The following is a 22,629-nucleotide window of genomic DNA, read 5'->3' as shown; positions in this document are numbered from 1 at the left end:
GCTTCTGGGAATTGTGAGAACTTCAGATAGTCATCATGAGGGGAAAAAATGTGCAGCAGATGATATGGAAGTTTCCACCATGGACATCCCCATCATAACCACATGAACAGAAATGTTTCCTAAAGCAACACCATTACTTGAAGGCACCTGGTGGTAGGTGGTTAAAATAACAGAGATCACTGGAAATGTCTACACTCTTGGCTCTTGTGAGTACTGTAAGGATTAATGTGTGAAGTGCTTAACACAAAGCCTCAATGTGGCAGGTGTTAATGTTACTAATAGGCATGATTCCTTATAGTTCCTGCATCCATTTCTCCATAGGAGTACCAACTACTTTTCTTAAGGAATTAAACATAATTGTTGAAAATGGTTGTGTTTATGGAAAAATGCACCCCCCCCCAACATATCCAAAGAGGCTAATGAATTTTATTTAAAGGCAAAAAGAAAAAAAAGTGATAGTTCTGTTCTACTCTTAACAATACTATTCTGATTCTGTGTAAATACGCGACTATGGAGCTTGCTAAAAGTGGTTATGGGAATCAGTCATCCAGGAGGGACCTTTTCTTTCAAGAATCAGCATTCGACCCTGCATTTGCTTATATCTGTGGAAGAACACAGGGTGGGGGGAGCTTTAAAAAATTAAAAGCCCTGGGTTTTCTAGGAGTAAGAGTAACTTTCAATCAATTCAAATTGCTATTACTTAGGATATGATTCTAAGCTGTTCACCTCATCTAAAAGCCTTGGCTCATAATTTTTGACTAGATGTCTGGATGTCAGGAACAGAATCAGAGAAAAAGAAAATTTGTATATGAGCATCCTGAATCCTGAGTCCTTTTCTTAATTATGCCTGATACTCCTGGCAGAGAAAGTTCTACTGAAATGACACAGGCATGGCAAATGTTGGATGCCAGGTTCTTGAAGAAAACATTGCTTCCTGCCCTGGGCAAGGAGGGATTGGGATGTTTGCAGTTACTTTGGGAGTTTCAGTTAGCTGTGACTGAATGGTGATGGTGAGGTTTAAAGGGCAGAAAGGAAGGGGCTGAATCATCTAGGACCACACAAATTGGCTAGGTCCAGTGCCATTGGAAATAGACCATGTCTTTATCCCTCCTTAGGGCAAGGGCAATCAGAAATGGAGCATCAGCAATGGACAGTTCTAATAATGGGGATAAATCATAAAAGTTGGAGTACATGGGCAGAAACAAAATTTAGCAATTTAGGAGTCGCACCACACTTAGAATGACTGATTGATTGACTGATAGGCTGATTGATTTAGTTATTTAGGGAAGGAACTCATCCCTCACCCCATCACTTTCTGGTTGTAAGTAGAAGCACTCTGCCTAGAGACAGACCTGCTCTTAACACATTTGGCTACACTGCCACCTAGATTCTTTGAATCTAGTCACCATTTATAGGAACTAGTGGTAACATTGAGTTCTGTTGCCTGGGAGGAAGATTATAATCATACATATTCATACAGAAGATTAGCAGAAAACAGACCTCTTAGAAGCTGAGCATGAGGGAATGAGAGTCGGAAGGTTTGAGGTCTGCAGGGGAATTTAGGAGCTCATCCTCGAGGTGGAACTGAATGTGGGGAAGGGATTGGAGAATAGGAGAGTGGGGCCATCAACAGTGTCACCCCAACCACAGGAGGAGAAACTTGTGAAATACAGAGAAGGCTGAAAGACACTAAGAGAAAAATAATATATCTTCTTTCATTCTTGGAGTCGAGTACTTTTCCTGAAAATACATTTGCATTTTATATTCTATTTCATAACAATGAAGATGTCTCCCTTAGGATTGAGTCAAAGCTCCAGTAATATGATGTAAATGTATGATGTGGTTTCCATTGGAGTCACACATTGTTGCCATACATTTGCTCAATGGACTTTTAAAACATTATTGTCTGACCTTTAGTTCCTGAATGGAGTTCACTGATTGTTACCAACTTTCCAGTTTCTTCTCAAAACTAGGGGCCAAAGCCGGACAAGGGCCACTCTGCAAGGTCCTTCTAGTCAACTCACTAACAATTAATTTCCAGTTGAGTATATTTTGTAAGTGTACTCTCAACATCTTTTTAATGACCCACCCCCATGAATTTTCTCAGAATCTTTTTTTCCTAATTGTTCTTCTTCCATAAAATGTTAATACCCAAGATAATTTATATATTTAGTTATGCAGCTGTGGTCTTTGGGAGGGTCACGAATCATTGCATTAAGATCTGGACCCCAGCCCAAACTAATTTTTACTGCCGTGGAGGAGCATGCTTTAAAACTCTTGATGATTGTAGCCCTTCCAAAGTGGTGTTTGCCTCTTATAATTGCTTTTTTTTTTTTTTTTTTTTTTTTTGGTACCAGAGATTGAACTCAGTAGCACACAACCACTGAGCCACATCCCCAGCCCTATTTTGTATTTTATTTAGAGACAGGGTCTCACCACATTGCTTAGTGCTTTGCCATTGCTGAGGCTGGCTTTGAACTAGGGATCCTCCTGTATCAGCCTCCCAAGCTGTTGGGATTACCAGTGTGTGCCACCACGCCCGGCAAAATTGCATTCTTTATTTGTACAGTTTCCATTTATTTCCTTATCACTTACTTTCCCTAAGTAACTGGAAGTAGAGCTGCATAGGGTCCCCACACAGTAAGAAGCATCAAGGGGTGCTTGTCCTTTCTCCAACACAAATAACTGTTCCCCAGAATATGACTACCAGCTGCAGCTGCCAGATCTGAAACATACAATTCAGAGGTGTCTAATTGAAAAAGAAAATAAAGATTTTTTTTTCCCTGCTAAGCTTAAGGAGGAGCAGGGTGTGAGGTATATCCCTGTCAGATGTAGAATAAAGATTAATAAAGTAGTTTAGGGGACCTCTCCACTACTGCCAGTGAGATGAAATGAATTACCTAACATGGTTTCTCTGCCATTCTTTCCTGTGCCCAGTAATCCTACAGCTAGCATATCTATATAAAAGAGGATGTTTTCTGGAAATATTAAGCATATGAGTTGTCACCTGCATTCACCTGCTAGGGCTGCCATAACGAAGTGCTGTAGACTGTGTGGTTTAATCAGCAGAAATATATTTCCTCCCAGTTCAAGAGACTAAAAGTCAGAAAGGAAGGTGTTACAACCCTTGTCTTTTTGTGAGGCCTCTCTCTTCTGCTAATAGATGGCCCTCTGTTCCCTGTGTGTTCACGTGGTCTCACCCCTGTGTAAGTCTGTGTCTTAATCTCCTTTTTTTTTTAGGTACACCAATCATATTGGATTAGGGCTCATCCTAATGAATTCATTTTAAGCTAATTACCTCTATGAAGCCCTGTCTCCAATACTGTCACATTTTGAGGTACTAGTGGTTTAGGATTTCAACATATGAACATAATTCAGTCCATAATATCATATAAGATGAGGTACAAATAAGACTCTCGTGGGTCACAAAGACACAAGTTAACCAAGATGTTCCTGTTAAATCCCCTCTATGTTTCTCACTGGCTGAATGTCCTTCAGCAACTCAGGTAACCTGTGTGACTTCCATTCACTCATTCTATCCCAAAGGATGGTTTTAGGAATTGAGTCTAATTAATTAATAATAGCTGGAACTGATAAGTAAAGATACAAGTCAAGCATGTAATTGGCTTACAGTAATTGGCTTATAGTAATTGCTCAATAGTCAAGGAGAGACCAGGTGTGGTGGTACATGCCTGTAATCCCAGTGGCTCAGGAAACTGAGACAGGAGGATCACAAATTCAAAGCCAGCCTTAGCAAACTTAGGCCCTAAGCAACTCAGTGAGACCCCCATCTCTAAATAAAATATAAAAAAAGGACTGGGGATACTGGCTCAATGGTTTAGCAACCCTGGGTTCAATCCCTAGTACCAAAAAATAGATAGATAGATAGACAGACAGACAGACAGACAAAGCAGTTTCTTTATTAACTATTCCTCTGGAATATGAATCCAGAATACAGTAGACTGGAAGTAATACTCAGAAAACCAATATTATTAACATGAAGAAAGAAAAAACTGATCTTTTATTGAATACCTACACTACAGTCTTCTCAGTACTCTTACACATAGTAAGCCAAAAGTTTATTTTTTGCAAAAGATTTGTAGGTCATTCATTCATTCAACACTTTTTTTTTTTTTTTTTGTGCATCTAATATGTACCAGGTACAGAAAGCAGTCTTCTCACCTTCTGTATGGCAAGGGCCCTTCTTACTTTCTATACCCAATGTCCTCTATGGTTCCTATAACAGATTAAAGATTCCCTGGCATTAGAGAGCTTCTGCAGAATTCAACAGGGAAATTAAAAAAAAAAAAAAAAAAAAAAAAGGAGAAGGGTCTCCAGTTGAACTATGATTCTTGGAGTCTAAATTTGTTCTGCTCCCTTTGGAGCAGTCTTACCTGAGTCCAGGGGCTGTCGTGCTGTATCACTCTGCTGGTCCACATTACTAATTCAGCTAATTGCAGCAATTATGTGGAAGAATTGCTGCTAGTGAGAGAAGCCATTATGCTACTCCTGAACAGACTGCATTCCACAGCGTTCATTAATTATGCCCGTCTATAGATTCACAACCACCAAATCATGCACTAGAGACTGCACACCATATGCACTGAGACCCTCCTGGAGTCACAGTGCATGTCTGTGTTGGATTGATTCTTCTAGTGCCCATCTTTTGCAACAGTCCTTGTCCTGTCCAGATCCTCACCTTTGAAATTAGAGTCAGGATGCATGATGTGATTTACAGAGAAGGGACAGACCTGAGTCTTCTGGAGCCACACAAACTGTCTGGACTATGGAGAAGTTAAAAATTCTCCATCCTGCAGCATGGCCCTCTTTAGAGGAAAGAAACAGCAGTAATGATGGGAGGTGGGACACTATAGCAAATCTTTGATATCTTCATGGATTTTCTTATTTTTCTTCTCTCTTCTCTCTCTTTTCTCCCACCCCATCATTTGCCCTTTAACATGAGCAGCCAACCTCAGATGACCTTGTTTCATCTGCTGAATGTTCAAGTGATGATGAAGACTTCGTTGAATGTGAGCCGAGTACAGGTAGGTCAGGTCAGTCTTGTTTTGCTTGCTTTATTCTTCATTTGCAAAAAAATAATACATACATATATGTGATTATACATGTGTTTTAAATATATTATAGTGTGTTAATGTGTGTATTTTCTATATCTATATATGTATAAACATGCATATATAAATATTCATGTATAAACAAAAGCATCACATCCCATGGAAGGATCCCAGAGAAATTCAAAGTCCATTGATAGATAAAGATAAATTCCATGGTAGTCGACAATACTTCGGTTGTCAGATGCACAGATTAACCACTGGGACAGGAAATGTATGGCAGCCAGTGTGCAGCTATGAAATTGACAGGGAGTAAGAGCATGAGGAATTCCATATTGGAATGAGATCAAAGAAGTCTGAACTCAAAGTGGAGCCATGGAAGATTGACAAATATCACTTAAACTTCATGAATTCTTCTGAGCTTAAGTAGCAAAAATAAATAAGTCAAAAGTAAAGCAAGCATTTTTTTTTTTCCATGGGATTTCAACAGCAGTTAACATGGTATTAAATTTATACTAATTTTGTTCATTATATGTCTAGAGAACTTGTACAGCAATATAGTATAGTAAGTACAAAATTAGTACTGAATCATGCCATGTCAACAGCTGTGATGCTTCAAAATGTATCTTCCAAGCCGAAGTTGAGTAGACTTTGATAATTTTAGAAGCTTTAATGTGTACCTCATTTGGACCCAGATACATTTTGATGTTTTATGGTCTTATTTTATAGTGATATATATATGATATAGTGTCCAATAGGCAACTGCAGACCCTAATTATTTCCTATCAACTTTCCCAAATCGTCTGTTTTGAGACTTACTCTAAATTAAACATTTATATGTATATAATAGAGAACAGATATCATCGAATTTCTGTGTATGTTTAATAAAATTAAAATCCTGAGTTGGATCAGGATCTTATTTCTGCAAAAGCTGAAAGAAAGAAATAAAATTTTCCATTGATTCTTTGGGTTGCTTTAATTTTATTTTCCTTCTCTTTAAGAAAAGGCAAGTCATTATTATTTTTTTTGCTAATTCTAGAGAAATTTAAGTTTCATGAAAAGTAATATGTCAAAAATAAAAATCTTATATTCCTTACCCCAAAATTATTGATTTTAAATTTTGTTGAAGCCTAACTGCTTGGTTTCTTGCAAGTTGCTTTGGATACAGGAAGTTCTGTGGGTTTTATCCTTAGTATTACCCAGGGACATACCAATAATACATTGGCCTTACCATCCTGGAGTAATTTGTTCCTTAGCTGTATGGAGGGAAGACAAATGTGACCTTGTTAGAGTTTTTCAGGTTATTGGGTAATAATCTCTATGTGACAGACAACTAAGGTTTTTAACTCTAAAGGGCAGATATATCCAATCCATATGAGATCATGACACCAAAATTTTGTTCGAAAATTAATTCATCTATTCATTCAATAAATATTTCTGAACAGTAGGCAGGATACAATATACCTCTAGATTAGAGTCCTTCCTATTCCAATACTTTCATGAATGAGCTGTCAGAAAATAAAATAAAGAATTTTGCTATATAAATTACCTCTCCAACATAGTTCAGTTCAACAAATATTTTTTTAAACTTAGCTGTGTCAGTTAGGCATGTGCTAGATGGTAAGGACTCAGATATGAATCCAACATTTTTCTCAAAACATACGCAAAATGAACTGACTTGCTAACCAATCATTGAAGATACTTAGACTTTAACTAGAATTCTCTGTTTGTATCCTTTCTCTGATTTTCTTCCTTTCTTATCAGTAATATGTGTATAAGCAGCAATGTTTATCCCATCTTTAGAATATAAGCCATAACAATTCAAACTTTGCCATTCTGAAATATTACCACCATCTTCTCCAAAGACCCCATAAGGTCATCTCCACATGACCCATGTCATCAGAGAGAGAGAGAGATTTTCCAGATCTCAGGTTCACAAGTTGTACATTCCTCAGGTTGTGTGTACATAATACTATTTGATATTGAGCTTGAATAGGCCCAAACTTGATTGGTCCCAGACTAAGTTCATTTGATTTTTAGTGGCTGTACATGTGTTCCAGCTAATTGAAATGCAGAGAACAAAAATTCAATGCCAGCATTCCTTAAGGAACATGGGGCAGTTGGGGAGAGGGAAACAATTTTTAAAATAATCTGTTGAGAGCTGGGGATGTGGCTCAAGTGGTAATGCGCTCGCCTGGCACGCATGGGGCGCTGGGTTCGATCCTCAGCACCACATATAAATAAAATAAAGATGTTGCGTCCACTAAAAACTGAAAAATAAATATTAAAAAATTCTCTCTCTCTCTCTCTCTCTCTCTCTCTCACACACACACACACACACACACACACACACAAACTCACCTCTCTTTAAAAAAATAAAATAATCTGTTCAATTCTGCAAGGGAGCACAGGAGGAAATATATTAAGTGGGGAACCCTGAAAGAGTTAACACGTAGCTCAAATAAATTTATTAATCCCTTCTGCCTGGGATAATTCAATTTATCACATTTGAAAAAATGAGCACTTTTGTTTCCTAAATTTATTTTTTTCTATAACATATTCCTGGTGAGTGATTTGGACACACACAGAAATACATCAGAAGCATTTTTAATACAGGAGACAAGTATCTCTATTGATTAAGAGACAAGAGGTTTGCCCTGAGGACCAGATTAACACTGGTGAGGGCTACCACTTTAGGATTATCAGGCCTTCTTCTGTATCAAATGGAAGCTACCTCAACAGCTTCCCATTTCTAAAGAACAATATGAATTAAGATCAGAAACATTACTAGCTTTTGGAGGCTCAGTGGGCACTGCCTGCACAACAATGGATAGTGGTGACACTTACCTAACTTTGACATAAATTGTTAAGCTTGAAATTCTATGTGAACAGTGAGATGAAAATTCTGGTCTTATACAGCCTAATTCACTGCTTCAGTTTCTAAAATGTTATTCTCTCCCAAGCTTGTTGCTTGATAGAAATACACTATATTGGCTAATTATCTAGCCCTTTTTTCTATCATACTTAACCTTATCTTCTCTCAGTTAACGAGTTTATTATTTCTTATTTTATTATGAGGTGTTTCACGTCTACACATTATTTCCAGATTTATTTAGATTCACTTGAAACCCTCACACTTCATACATTTGGGCAGTTGAGTATATGCTCCAGTTCAATAACTCTTTTCTTATGGACATCAGGTTTTAAATGAAATGATTTTCTAAATTTATTTTCCTTACATCAAAATGAATTTTCTTGCTTCTGGTTTTGAGTCAGAATTAAGCAGTCCCCTTTCATATCTAGAACTCACTTAGGCACTTAGGGATACCCATGGTTTGGTATAGTTTGATTAATTAAATCATGTTTAAAGATAAGTGTTTTTGGAACTTGGTTGACAGTAGTCTAGAAACCTTGTGAATCCAGTAGATGTGTATTTTTTTTTTCTGGAAAATATGCAAATGAGTTAAAAATCCTAAACCATGAAAGCAAGACACAGAATGAAAGCTCAATTAAGATTTGTTGACTGAATTAGTTTGACTCTCAAAATGTCTCATAATCTCAAATTAAAATTGGAGAACATTTTTCTATCTCTAACTTCATCTCGCCATAAACAGCTAAAATAAAACCTATTGAATTATTTAATGTCAATGATTTTGTGCAACTAAATGTTGTCCTAACAAAATCTACATTTCTTCCACAAAAATAAATGTTCTTCTCTCTTTTTTCCCTATCCATCTTTCTCTGGGAATTTAATTCTTTTAGGAGTCACAGATATGATTGCATTTTTCTGAATATGTGCTGTAAGATTCCAGAATTGAGCCTTTAGACAATAAAATCAAATGAAGCCATCTGCATTGAGTGAAAATATCTAAAATATTTGAGTAACTACCCTCTATCTAAAATTGAGGGTCAGGATTTAACTCTTAATTTATAAATGTTGACTGGGTTCCCCATAAAAGAAGTCAGTAATTAATATTTCAAATTTTGCCTTTGCATGCAAACACTTTCCTTCCTAACTTTACTTCTACTTATACTAAATTGGGAAGTGAGCTCCTACTGTATTTCATTGTTCCTCTTATGGATCCAACAAGAAACAGATAAACAGTAAAGGGCTCCAATAACTATCACGAAGTGGAATTCTCTCATGAGATATGGAAGCCAATAACAATTAAGATCTTTAACAGGTTCACATTTGTGATCTAAAATGTGGTCATGAATTCTGAAATTCAGAGAAATTGATGACAGTTATTTTTAGTTTCTTCTCATCCTCTCCCACCTGTCACTGCTGTTAATATTCTACTTTTGGAAGCAGAAATAGCATCAAAACAAATATATTCTTAGATTACTTTTTGTACAATTAGAAATTATCAATTTCCCAGAGGTTACATATGTATAGTTTCAATAGTATGAAAGTCTTCATAACAGGTCTGATACAGCAGATTTTAAAAAATAAATAAATAAAAAGAAATATCTAGGATGCCTAAGAAATAGGCATAGAATGACTTAACTACCATATTGATTCATCCAGCTGTTATCTGGGAATACATTTTTCTGGTTGTCAATTAACCAGCTTTTTTGCCTTTGCCTTTGTTCAGTGTCCTTTAATCAGATCTCAAGGAACAACACTTCCTCCAGAGACAGGCAGTGAAAGATGAAACACATCCATCCATCGATAGGGCTGCACTGAACCCCTTTAGTAGTGGTTGGTTTGAAGGAAACGCTTAAACTAATAGCAGTAAAAGGAGATCACAAAATAATTACTATTTCCAGAGTGGTTCTCAGATATATTTTTACTACTCAAATCTATATCCTAACAGTTTTATTTAGTGCCATTGTTACTTTGTTCCTTTTTGTTAGCACTGTTACAATACCTAATGCAGATTAGGTGAAATTAGAATTTAGCAGAACACCAGTTCAGAGCATGTTTGTAGTTGTGTTTTCCAGGTGATCTGGGTTCTTCCTCTTTATCAGTTTGAGATGCCTCACTAAGGTACTTCCAATATCAAAATCTGGCATTGAGTTTTTAAAAGCTCACCAAATGAGAGTTTTATTTACTGGAACACAGTAGTAAATGCAGTTGAAATGTTAAGACAAAAATAATTTCCTAGTGACAGATAAATAGAAATAGAGCCTTATTTACTAGAATCTGAAAGTGACAGAAGAATAAAGGTACTGATCATTGGCCTTCAATATATTTGTGATCTTCTTTGTTTATATAAATACATTCTGTCAGATTAATATCTCCAGCAAGTTAGAGGGAAGTTAGCCATCTATAAGTCTTTTTTACAAAGAATTAATTAATTAATTTAAATTTAGAAAAAAATTTCTAAAAATAAATTCATGATTGGTAAATAGAACAATGTGTAATTTTTGTCAAGTGGAGTAGAATATGACTAAGTGAAAGGAAGTTTGGAGCACCACCCTGACTAGAATTTCACATTGAAGAGCTCAGAACCACTTAAAAAAATACTTTGAATAAAGAAAAAAATGAAAGTAATCTGACACAATGTTTTAGCTCTAGAAAGAGCAATAGAAATAGTGGGGAAATTACTTAATTGATCCTTGACTGTGGACATTAATCATTTTTGCATTTGAGTTATAACAGATGTCCAATGTACACAAAAGCAAACAGTTGCTTGCATATTTAGGGCAAGGCTAAATCCTATCAAGTTTTGAATTGCTTTCATTGATCTATAAATTATTGAAGTATATTCCTGGGACCATAGTGTTCCCAATTTTAATGTTGTAATTTCTAGTTTCATTCATATCACATTTTTTTTTATATCCCAATACCTCTACTTCCCAATTTAATTTTTGAGCCATTGTAGTTAACTATGTACTTTTTAAAATCCTAAATGGTGAAATGCTTTGAAAGTTAGAATAAGAATAGAAATGGAAGTATAGGAAACTTCTACTAATTGTTTATTACCCTTTAGGCCATTGATAGCTCAATAACATCGATGGTCTACGGGCCAATAGTTATTACATATTTCATAAGAAAAATAACCAATTTAATTTAAAATTATAAAAATGAGAAAAACATTCTATCCAACTTGATTACCGAAGATGTTTTGTTATGTTGGGGAGGAAGGCAAAGGAAGCAATGAGATCCATGTATGACTATAAACACTTTGATCTGAAAGTTGAATATGCCATTTATTTGCATAGCATTTTTGTGGGACACCTATGTGTAGGCATGGACTGGGTTCTAGCAAAACAAAGATCAGTAAGAACAGACCCCTTCCTTCTAGGAATTCACAGTCGATTATGAAGGCAGGTAGAAAAATAAGGGTAATAAAGGAATGAAGGAAAAGGAAGAGAAGAAACAATATGAACAATGAATGGAAATGCCTAGGATACTATCAGAACTCTCAGGAGAGTCCTTTAACTCATTGAAGAGCACAACCCTTTCAAGGACAGGCACAAAAAGAATCACAGAAGATGCCAACCACAGATAGATTGAATTCACACCAAAGAGCACACTTCTGTATCTTGGTTCAGGGGACACAGAAATTTTCATTTATTACAATGGAAACATTAGTACAGTTTAGTGACAAACTTTAATCTGAACTTTATATATATATATATATATATATATATATATATATATATATATAAACATGATCTAGCTCAAGGGCTTTTTTAGACAAAAGATGGGCATGTTTAGAGCAAGAACTTCAAACCAAACTCATGAGAACTTCCTGTTTCCAAATGCTAATGCAAGAAGAAAATAAGGAATAGCTTAATGAAATCATTAAGTCCCCCCAAAATAAATAAGTAAAGAGGGATTGGGTTTTAAAGAGTCATTTTTATCAGCTTCCTTTTATTGTTTCTGTTCTGAATTTTTTTTCTCCCATAAGTCCCAAATATAGGTACCGTGTGTGTATATACATATATATAAAATGTGTGCATAGTAAATAAATATATAATGCCTGTCACTCCATATATATGTAGACACAGTATAAATGGTACTAGACTAATGTAAGCAGAGATTAACAGCCCCTGCCATCAGTCATGTGTTTACACAGAAATTCACACTATCATTCTTAACCAGCATCGGCTGACATAGACATGCATGATAACTGTTTTAACGTGGCAAACAAAGCATGCTAACTTTTATTTAGGTTTTGTTTTCTTCTTTATCATAGTTATAATGGTGATTCCATAATTCAGTTATTGTTGGGAAGGGTGGAAAGAAAAAATTATACAGATATATCTATCTATATATGCACATTCCTGTGTGCATATATATAAATAGATATATATCTTGTATAGATTTGAAGAACATTTTCTGTTGTTTCACCTCATCTTGTGCCGCATGAATTTTTGGTGGTTCAATTTACTTTATTTTATTTTGATCCATATTTAGTATTTTGGTCATTATGGCTATTTTTAACTCATTGCTATACTTTTATGAATAATTATGATCATTGTTTTTTTAAATACTGAGAGATATATAGACATACAAATCAAACAAGGCAACAAAATCTTTTCTTGCCATCCTAATCTTGAATTCCTTCCCCTTCAGCATATCCCTCCAGTATTTATCTCAAAACAAACCCCAACAAAACCCAAGAAAGTTGTGTACAAAAGAATGAAATACTGTGTTTTCCTCTTCTTCCTTCTATGCATATTTTTCCTTTTAATTTCCTTCCTTTCCTTTTTTTTATTTTCCCCCATATCTGCACAGGCCACTTGCCTTCACTCTTCCCCTTATGACCATGTAATTAACTATAAAAAGATGAGCAAATGAGCCAGAAACAGAAGTCAATAAAAGAAAGAAAAACACACAGAAAACAACAACTGAGAAACATACCCCTTTCCACAAATTTCAGATGGCATAAAAAGAATTTTATTGCAGATACAGAGTATATGTTGTATCTTTTTTTTTTTTCTGGACACGCCCAGGATCATTTGTGTGGCATGCAGTGACAGTTTTGTAGCTAATCAACTAACCACGGCTCCATCACCAGTGCATGGGCTCTAATGACGCCATCTTGTGTTTCATCCAAGTGCCACATCCAGGCTAACCCAGCAAGTTCACTGTATGAGTTGTGGGGATAACTTTCTTTCATAGTTACAATTTCATGGGTTCTCTTTTTTTTGTTATTTTTTTTTTCCATTGGGTCATGGCAGCCCCAAGAGCTGCTCCTGCAGCATCTCTGTATGATTTTGTTTGTGTATTTTCTTTCCTTGGCACAGCTGTCAAGCATGTGTCTCTTGTCTGGTCCATTTGTCTTGCCATCTTGTCTTGGAGTCCACTGTTGTGCTGTCGTTCTGTGATTCTGTTCTCTGTTTGTAATATGTGGTTTGAAATCCTCTGCCTTTATTTCTCTGTCTCCTATTGTCTCCACTTTTAACCCTACCCCTAGGGAACTTCACAAAGAAGCAAAACAAAATTTCAGTTGAATTCTATGGCTGACAACTGTGGTTTGCATCTGGAAGTCATAAGTTGCTCTTTTACCTAAGGAGGCAAAAATGTACAGTGGGAAACTAATACTAATTAATATTCAAACAATAATAAGAAACCCTTGTTGATTGCTTTGGCATGATTAAATTGGCTTAACTGTTAAAGGGACTTCACAGAAGAGCAAATTTAAAAAAAAAAAAAGTTTTTCTAAAATTGATCAACTTTCTTGTTAGAACCATTTCTTCAGAAACAGATCTACAGAAGATTGTTTTCAGAAAATGCTAGTAAGGGAACACCATCACACTGCTATTGAGATCAGTGCCTCTTCCTAATTTGGTGAGGAATCTGTGGAAATCTGCATGTGTTTTATTATAAAATTCATTTATGTTTATGTATTTTAACATAAAATATGAATATGTTCAGCAAGGCATCTAAGGAGGGGAAAAATCTTCTTAACTTACTGGTTCTTTCTTCATGCATATTTTGAGGTAAGATTGTCTTTTGATCTTTCTGAATCAATGGTGCATATTTTATTTTATTTTTTAATTCATGGAAGCATTAGAGAGCCAACACTTTAACTTGAAGCTAAATTATTTCTTTTCTCATTCCAAAGAAACTGACATATGCCATAAAATTACTTCTGAGAATAGAGTCTGAATTTCTTGAGCTAGAAATGGGAGAAAGTACTCAGTTAATTGTCCAAGTGCTGGGTTGTACCTGTGATTACCCAAGCAACATAATGCATCACTTGGAAAAATTTGGTTGGTTTGATACTAATATTATGGAAAGGACACCGTGTAACAACTTCACTTCCTTAATCATGGGGGCTGAGTAAGGGAATATGAAATAGATAGGAAATGGGCAGTAGGTAATAGACTATTAGAGATTGTCTTAAGATTAAAAAATCCATACTTTAAATATGGAAAAGAGCAAGCATATCAAGGCACATGGTCATGTCAGGGTAGCTCTTTATCTAAAAGAGAGGAAAAGGCAAAGCAAGAGGGAATGATTCAGGCAATGTGAGCTAATCAGAATTTCTCATGAAAGAGGGGCGATGGGGAACAAAAAAGAGAGAGGGAGAAAAGGAAAGGAGGAAGACAGGGAAGAAATGATGGAAAGAAAGAAAGGATAGATAGCAACAACTTCCAGAGCATAGATAATAAAATATGGTAAAATAATTAGGATGTGATAAGTGGAAGTCTTTATTATCTGCACTTTTAATATAATTTGTTTGTAATTATATGTTAATTTTTTCTAATGTCCATGTTTTAAAAACCACCTTGCATAATACCTAAAGCTGTAGCTTTCAGCTGTCAGAAACTGGCTCAAATATCACTGGCCTCCCAATGAATTCATTGCTAGATATTTTATTAAAACCTCTTTTTGAGTTATGTGGTAGACACTAGAGGAGTCACCTCACAATTGAGAACATTGGGATTCCCTTTGCTTTTCCAGGATCAAATACCTGTATTATAGAACATAGGTAAGATTCAAATGCAAATCTGATTAGAAATGGATACATTTTCTTTCTATTACAGTGTGCACATAGCATCAGGGTTAACAGGGAATTAAAGTGCTATGATCTGGACTCATCATATGCTCCTTCATAGAGCTTAATGAGAGTAGAGCTAACTCATGGTCCCAAGGAGGTCCTTGCTTTAGAGACCTGCATAAAATGGAATTTATATTATGTTATAGTTGTGTTGGTAGAAAATGTAGACAGTTAAACAGAGACAGGACTCCTCACATTCTATAGGTAAGTTCCATAGGAGTTATGCCTGTGCCTTCATGAGGACATCTGTTCTAATGAACTTTGTGTCCTCAGAAGTTGCCAGATAAGTGCATGGTGGCACACTCCTGTAATCCCAGTGGCTCGGATGCTGAGGCAAGAGGAATGCCAGTTCAATGTTAGCCTTAGCAAAAAGCAAGGTGCTAAGCAACTCAGTAAGATCCTGTCTCTAAATAAAATACAAAATAGAGCCGGAGGTGTGGCTCCATGGTCAAGTACCCCTGAGTTCAATCTCCAGTACCAAAAAAAAAAAAAAAAAAGAAAAGAAAAAGTTGCTAGATAAGCCTTCCTCCCTAACATTGAAGATGAACAGGACATTTCTTAGATTTTCAAATTCTATGTCTTGAGCTTTGGAAAGACTGTAGTAGATGCATTTCTTAGCACCTAATTATAATCTCCAGCATGATTCCATTACTCAGTTGCTATGTTTTTGTAACTTTTAAAATATAATGAATTTTATTTAGTCACAGTATTTGATGCATGTTAATTAACCAGCTGCACTGTGAAATATGTCAATGCCCTTTGCTTGCACATTTTCTCATAGAGTAAACCAGTATATTAACATTTAAAACAGCATGAAAACCATTATGTTGCAGAAAATGGCTGCAGCTTTTAAAAAGATCATTTTACGGTTAGATATTCAGTCATTGCTTTGTGAAAGCATCGGAAAGATCTGGGAATTAAAAAGGAAAGTATTGGGTTTATTAGCTCTCCTAATTTGACAAGACAGATTCTCTGGTCAGTTTCTGATAGAATATTTAGCCTTAATTTAGTATGAGATTTAGTTGCTCCCAAGGTCAAGTTTTCTTTGTTTGTATATTATTTTCTTTTATTTATTTATTTTTTTTGTTTTGAGGTGCTGAATTTATTTTTGTTTTGAGGGCCTTGCACACGCTAGGCAAGCGCTCTACCACTGAGCCATATCCCAGTCCCCTCCTGTGGTCTGATTTTACAGATAGCATGTTTAATACTGAATAAAGTCTCCTAAAGTGATTTATAGGCCTTCCCATATAGGTTTACCACTGTTGTAGTTGTTCTTTCATTCATTGAATATTCATTAAGCACTTGCTAGAGTTATCTAAGTCTTAAATACTTTACTTTTTTTTTTTTTTTTTTTTTTTTGGTACTAGGGATTGAACCCAGCAACACATTTCCACTTATGTTCTTAAAATCTTTAATCCTCACAGCAATCTTATAAGGGTCTACTATTATCATCTCTGTCTTAGGGATTTACAAACCAAGGCACAGAGGAGCTAAACAAATGGTTGAAGTCACAAACTAGGAAGTAAAAGAAACAGAATGAGAATCCAAGGCACCTGTTTCCGTCCCACACACTGGTCACTATGCCATGCTGCCTCCTGTGTAGTCCTTACTTTCCACTGACCATTTATATAAAAGAGCTATCTTCATAACAATGAAAGGAAGCTTGTGTATTAAGCATATCAAGTGGTCAGAAAATACTTGCTAATTAAGCTAGTTATTATGTATCTCAAAGACTTCAAGGACCTTAATTTGATAAGGTTATGAGATCCTTCAATTATGATTCATCCAAAGACATATGGTTATTGCAAGTTACTCTGGTTTCTGGTGTGGCAGGATGGTTCTGGCTTTGAAGAAAAATACCACCAGTTATGTGAAGTTTGTCTTGCTTGATATCACCTGTGTGATAATTCATGTGCTGGAAGTTCCCAGCTCATTAGTCACTATCGCTCCTCCTGTTGAAAACATCTGATCAGATGGCAGCCACCTCTAACTGAGGTTAACATTCCAAGAATAGAGGCTCTTAGTGAGAGATTTGGTAAGAAGCTGCATTTTCTTCATTTCAGAAATAATTATTGGAACACAGTGTTTTAGATGTTACAACTTATAGAAAGCAAAACAGCAACAAGAAGGAAAAACAGTGAACATATATCTGAGAGAATGAGCTTTTTCCCTTGGACCCTTTCTGACATCGGTGTCTATTAGAATCCTACCCATTTGTTTATTTTCCCTTTGTTTCTCACTTCCTTGCATTAAATATCTACAATGATAGTAAAACAAAATCAAACCAAACAAACAAAACTTTCAGAGGCTTTTGTATTTTGCATACAAGAAAGGAATCTTAAAGGAATTATAAAAGGTGAACATTTGCAAAAGGCAAGCATCCTTTCAACCATGTTTGCTGTGGCTAGAATCTTCCAAGGAGTGTGTGGTCTGCACAAGCATTTGAGGGGCTCATTACAAGTTATCAATCCTGACCCATCCTGAAGCCAGATCCTACCAAGGAAATTTTGTACAGTTGAAAATGATTGAGTACCCTCTGTCCTTGGCTTGTCTTTCCATCTTAACTTTGAAGCACAGAGACCTCTTTTATTACTAAAAGATGAGAGTTGACAATCTTGTATTGCCAAGCATTCAAGTTCCTCAGAACAATCACAACAGAGCAAAAGTTGGCAAATATTTTCTGTAAAGGGCCAGAGAGTAAATATTTCAGACTTAGGGTCTTACAGTCCCTACCATAACTACTCAGTTCTGCAGTTGTAATAACACAAAATTGGCCGTAGATATACATTAATGAATTAGTGTGGCTGTATTTCAATGAAACTATTTACAAAAGCAGATGTTGACCTGGCTCTGGCCACAAGCCATACATAGCTTATTGACTTAGATCATAATAGGTTAGGTGTCTTCAGTCTTTTTAACATTTTTGTTTTAATGGCTGAAGCCTTCTTGCCCATTTTATCATCGCTCCTAACAAGTGTTGGTTGAGTTTTTTCACTAGCACAGGCAAGCATATAACATAGGACATGCAAAGCTCGTGTTTAAAGTTATTGCCCACCATTGTTTTACATGTATCCTTATCCCAGGCTTGAAATGTGATTACTGCGTTTTTCTGGAAGAGTCTGGCCCTTCCATTTGCAAATCCATCTTTTGAACTCTCTGCCTCTGCTGGGAAGCTGCATCTCCCTGCTTACAGACCTCTTTTGCAGTACCTTCCTTGAGCTCCCACCCACATGCTGTGTCACATCCTAGTAATTCTTCCCCAAACCTTGACTGTGGGTTATGGAACTGACAAATGTCTAAATGACTGAGATATGATATTTGCAACCCGCTGAGAACCTCTTCTTTCCCTGTACTCTTTGATTTGTAGCTTTATAACTTTTGTGGGGAAAGTGAGAAAAACATTCTTGGTGACACAGGCAGTGAATGGGGAGGACAAAATCAAGGAGGCACAATATATAGGACTCCATTCGGCCTTGCAAACAAAAGCATTTATTTATGTCTTAGCCCTCTGAATGTCCTAGGTAAGGGATTATGCAGTATGGTGCAGGAAGGAGCATCCTATGTCCTGAGGTGAATAATGTGTTCTACCACCTGGCAGCAGATTAGACAGGAACAGGCTAAGAAAATACAGGTTCAAAGCCTTATTTAGCATTGCTGTGAAAGTGGAATTTGTTGCTTAAGGATTTTATTTTATAAATTAGTGCTTAGTCTCTTTAGCATCTTAACATTAGAAGTCTGAGGAGAGGAAATAGGAAAGACTCGTATATGAACACTGGGTGAACTACAGCCAGATCCTAATGTATTCCAACTCCAGGGGGAGCATAAGATGAACATTGGGAGCCAGGATGCTTGTAATGACATTATAAGCTTGCTCCATCAGCAAGACCCCTGCTGTGCTTTTGTGCCTGGAGTTATAAGGCTCTGAATTATATAGAAAGCAAAAAGCAAAATGAGGAGATGATACCATGAGAAAAGAAAGATGGAGCCACAAGGGGGGTCTGGGGCGGGGGGAGCAAGAGGTATAAGGATTGGCCTTGAAAATTTCCTAAATTGGAATTACTGTTTTAATAAGCCTCTGAGATAAAGGAAGCCAAAGAAAGCAAGCGTGAAAGAGACCATCGCAAGCACTATCGAGGGCCTGAGAGTAAGAAACAGGATGAAGCTTCTTGGTTCCCATTATACTGATATCACTTGGCATGTCACCATGTGGCTGGTTGGTTTATTTGCTTATTAGTTTGTCATTAGTAGCTTTCCCATAAAGCAGGGAGGTAAACTCAGCCTCCAGGGCTTGGTAGAGGTAGTCGACTAGGTTTAATGCAACCTGGTAAACTATTAGCACTACCAGTAAACTATTGTGAGGTGCAGAGAGCATGCCTTCATTTAATGACATTCAAATTAAGTAGATTAAAAGAACAAAAGTTAAAACCTGCCTCATGAAGGTCAGAGAAGGCACAGCAATGAGACAGAAAATGTTTTCACTTTCTACCCTTTCAAATTTTTGGAAGGATTTGTTCTCAGTAAAAACCCTTGCTGACGTATTACATCATTGAAGACAATGCATTTCAAATTAACCCCAGCAATTTCTCTTCCAAACTCCCATAAAGCTAAGACAATTTGTTTCCATCATTTTTTATCTCTTATTATGATTTTGAAGTTCATGTAACTTTCTAACTGTAAGCTTGAGAGACTTAGAGTTTATTGTAATGGTTTTGGTTTAGGTAACACATCCCAAATCTACAAAGGTAAATTGGTTTGCTCAAGGTCACAAAGCTCATGCCTGTTAGAGTTGTAATTAAATCCCAGGTGTCCTCAATCCATAATCCATACCATTTTACTGATACTGTGTATCAAGTTTCAAATAAAATGCCCAAAGATTTTTCTTCTAAACAGATGTGGCATCCATCACAATATGTGTGAAAAACTCATTATCTTTCCTTTACTGGTCAGTCATAGTTGCCACATGAGAGAGGACATCATCGACCCTCTTAGGGATCAAATCTACAACTCAATATTTTATAAGTCACAAAAGAAACTGAGAGATTATACACAAATGGTGAACCTATTAGTGGAGACAAGAAGTCGCTTGTGATTCTGTCTCAACCAGCATCTGTTCTTGTCAGTGATGCTATCTTCCCGAAGAGAGGACAGGTAGTTCCATAAGCTGGACCACTGGTTCGCAGGCTTCATCTCACACCAGATCCAGGTTGGGCCAAAGTTTCCTCTGATCCACTATGCAATGAGAAATGTGAGGGCCATACAGCAAGTCTCCACCAAACTTAAATTACAGAATTGCCCTGCCTTGTGACACTACATCCTATGTTTTTTGATGTTTAAAATCAAACATCCAGAAACCAGAAAACTAGAGGTGTAGAGTGTTTTTTATGTTGCCATAAGAGATCTAGTAGATTTTGAAGATTTGAGACTTTTCAAAGTCTCAAATCTGTTATGAACTATTTTTTTTTATAATTTTTTTTTATTGGTTGTTCAAAACATTAGCCATGTATTTCATCAAGGTACCAGGAAGTTACTAAACACCAATCACCCATCACTTAGTAAGTATTAAAAAGTATTTAAAAATTTTAATCTTGGTAAGGTAAAGACATAAAATAGAATAAGCAAATTAAAAAAAACTAGGATGAATATTATTAGAAGGCAAGATCAGTTTGTAAAGGTATATATACTTGATAATAGAAACTTTAAGTACTATCTGGAAAGAATTCATGCCTATAAAATTCAGTCTTTGTGCTAAATCTAGAGAGTATTTTTTTTTCTCATCTGAAGTCTTATGGAAAAGTAGAAACAGTGATTTTGCAGAGCTGAATTAGCCTCCTTTTGAGCTAACAGGATCTATATACATGTCAAGAGAAGGTCAAATACTGTAGTCATAGCCCAGATGAGGAATGTGAGCTACTCTAAAGGCAATTGCAGAATTTGTATCGACAGTTCTCACATCCTCTCCCCTTTTTCTTCTCTTCTGTAATCTATACCAATAGTCTTTGCTTCCTGAAATTATTATCTAACCATTGAAAATATGACTCTTCATGTAGCCTAGCAAGGAATCATCCTAAGTTGTCTGTTGGAAATCAGAGGTTTAGAGTCCTGGATCAGGTGTGAGGATTCTATTATGAGTACCAAACTCAACAGCGATAATGTCTAGGTGATGGCTGATGAGTGGTTTCTATTCTGTTATTTATACTTCAAGCCCTCATATAGAATATATATTACATTTATCATCAGAAAGAAGGGATATATGTTGGTTTTAAAATGTAAAAGACTGCATTAGGCCAACAAGGAAAACCTTATAAATTTTCAGTTCTAAGAGCTCTGCCATGGTGGTAATTAAAAGAAAAAAAAAAGTGAATCTTTCCTTTCCCATGAGTTGAGTGATGATGTAAGGTCTTGCAAGGGAAGCTGCTGAAAAGGTTTGGAGATGATGCTGCCGATGATGTGTAGGGCTCTGTATGACTGAGCACACATTGCTTCCCTCAGGTCAGTCCTGTTCATCAACTGACAAATGGTCCATGGACACACCAGGTGGTCATATAGTACAAGTGGGTAGGAGATACCCTGTAAATGACCCATGACCAGAAAGTTTAAAATCTGTGCTTGGAAAACATAAACCCAGATGGAACATGACGTGGCCTTCAAGAGACACTTGGGAAAATGATTGATTTTTTTAGCCCAGCCTGGAGTGATGTGTACATCCTCTGTGCCTGGCCACCCCTTATCTGTGCATCTGCTTGTTAGATGTAATAAATGGATGAAAGGGTACAGTTGAGAATGAGTAATTACAAACTTTACATTCCTGTCTCTCTACTTCCCTTTTTCCTCTTCCTTCTCTCTGTTGAAAGGATGTCCAGAAAATTAAGCCAGCTGTAGATTAATTGACATTCTCTTCCATGTAGGGAACATCTGTCATTGTAGCTACAAAGACCATATTAACAAATTAAAGCATTTGATTACCTTGAACACAAAAGAGTGCATTGGTCTCTTCCGCCATTTAGTTTATTGGGGTTTGGGGTTGTTCTTCTTGTCACGTGAAGTGTATGACTGTAGTCCATCCCTGAAGCTGTGAAATCTTTTAGCAGATGTTGTTTTCTACAACTTTACTGTTTCCCTTGTGGAAACGGGAAACAGCCCTCAACAAAAGCAATTTTGGAGGAGACAGAAAAGGTCTCCATCACTAATATATTTTTAGAAACAGCTGGTAAAACAAATGGTCCAAGTGTGATGCCAGGAGCATAGCTATTCAAACAATAGGGTTGTTTAAAGATAAAAGCAGCCACTTCTAAATATCAGCACTATTGTGATTTCTACACTTTCATTTAAGAAATGGGAGCTCCTGTTTAGATATTTTTTTTATTCCTATTTTGTTTTCTGGGACAGCTTCTTTGATTTTGTTAGTATGTGGATTTATCAGAAGCTGCTCATCCAATAGTTAAATTGTGGATATCGTCGCACATAAAGTGCATTTGAAAATTTACATATAATAGATTTCTAAAATTTGCTTTCCACTCAGAGGAATGTTCTTGTTTGATCATGTTGACAGGTAATCCAAATGATTGTAACAGGAAATTGATACTGTCCTTAAGTAGTTC

At 36.3% G+C, this 22,629-nt stretch overlaps 1 protein-coding gene across 8 annotated transcripts in view; it reads left to right on the top strand.

The window, feature by feature from the left end:
- Nrxn3 (neurexin 3) overlaps positions 1-22,629 on the top strand; it is a 1,482,316-nt gene that overhangs the window by 1,422,296 nt on the left and 37,391 nt on the right. For 5 of the 8 annotated variants that reach the window (XM_071606618.1, XM_071606610.1, XM_071606632.1 and 2 more), the window contains one exon: positions 4,967-5,045. In XM_071606618.1, the coding sequence (XP_071462719.1) occupies positions 4,967-5,045 (79 nt within the window). Of the gene's footprint in view, positions 1-4,966; positions 5,055-22,629 lie in introns of all 8 variants that reach the window. The other 3 variants (XM_027931677.1, XM_027931686.3, XM_027931684.2) reach the window with 1 other exon arrangement.

The sequence above is a fragment of the Marmota flaviventris genome, chromosome 2 (assembly GCF_047511675.1).
Source record: "Marmota flaviventris isolate mMarFla1 chromosome 2, mMarFla1.hap1, whole genome shotgun sequence".
In the NCBI taxonomy this organism is placed as follows: Eukaryota; Metazoa; Chordata; class Mammalia; order Rodentia; family Sciuridae; genus Marmota; species Marmota flaviventris.
The sequence above is the reverse complement of the archived record's forward strand: the minus strand, read 5'-3'. Positions and strand labels throughout refer to the sequence as shown.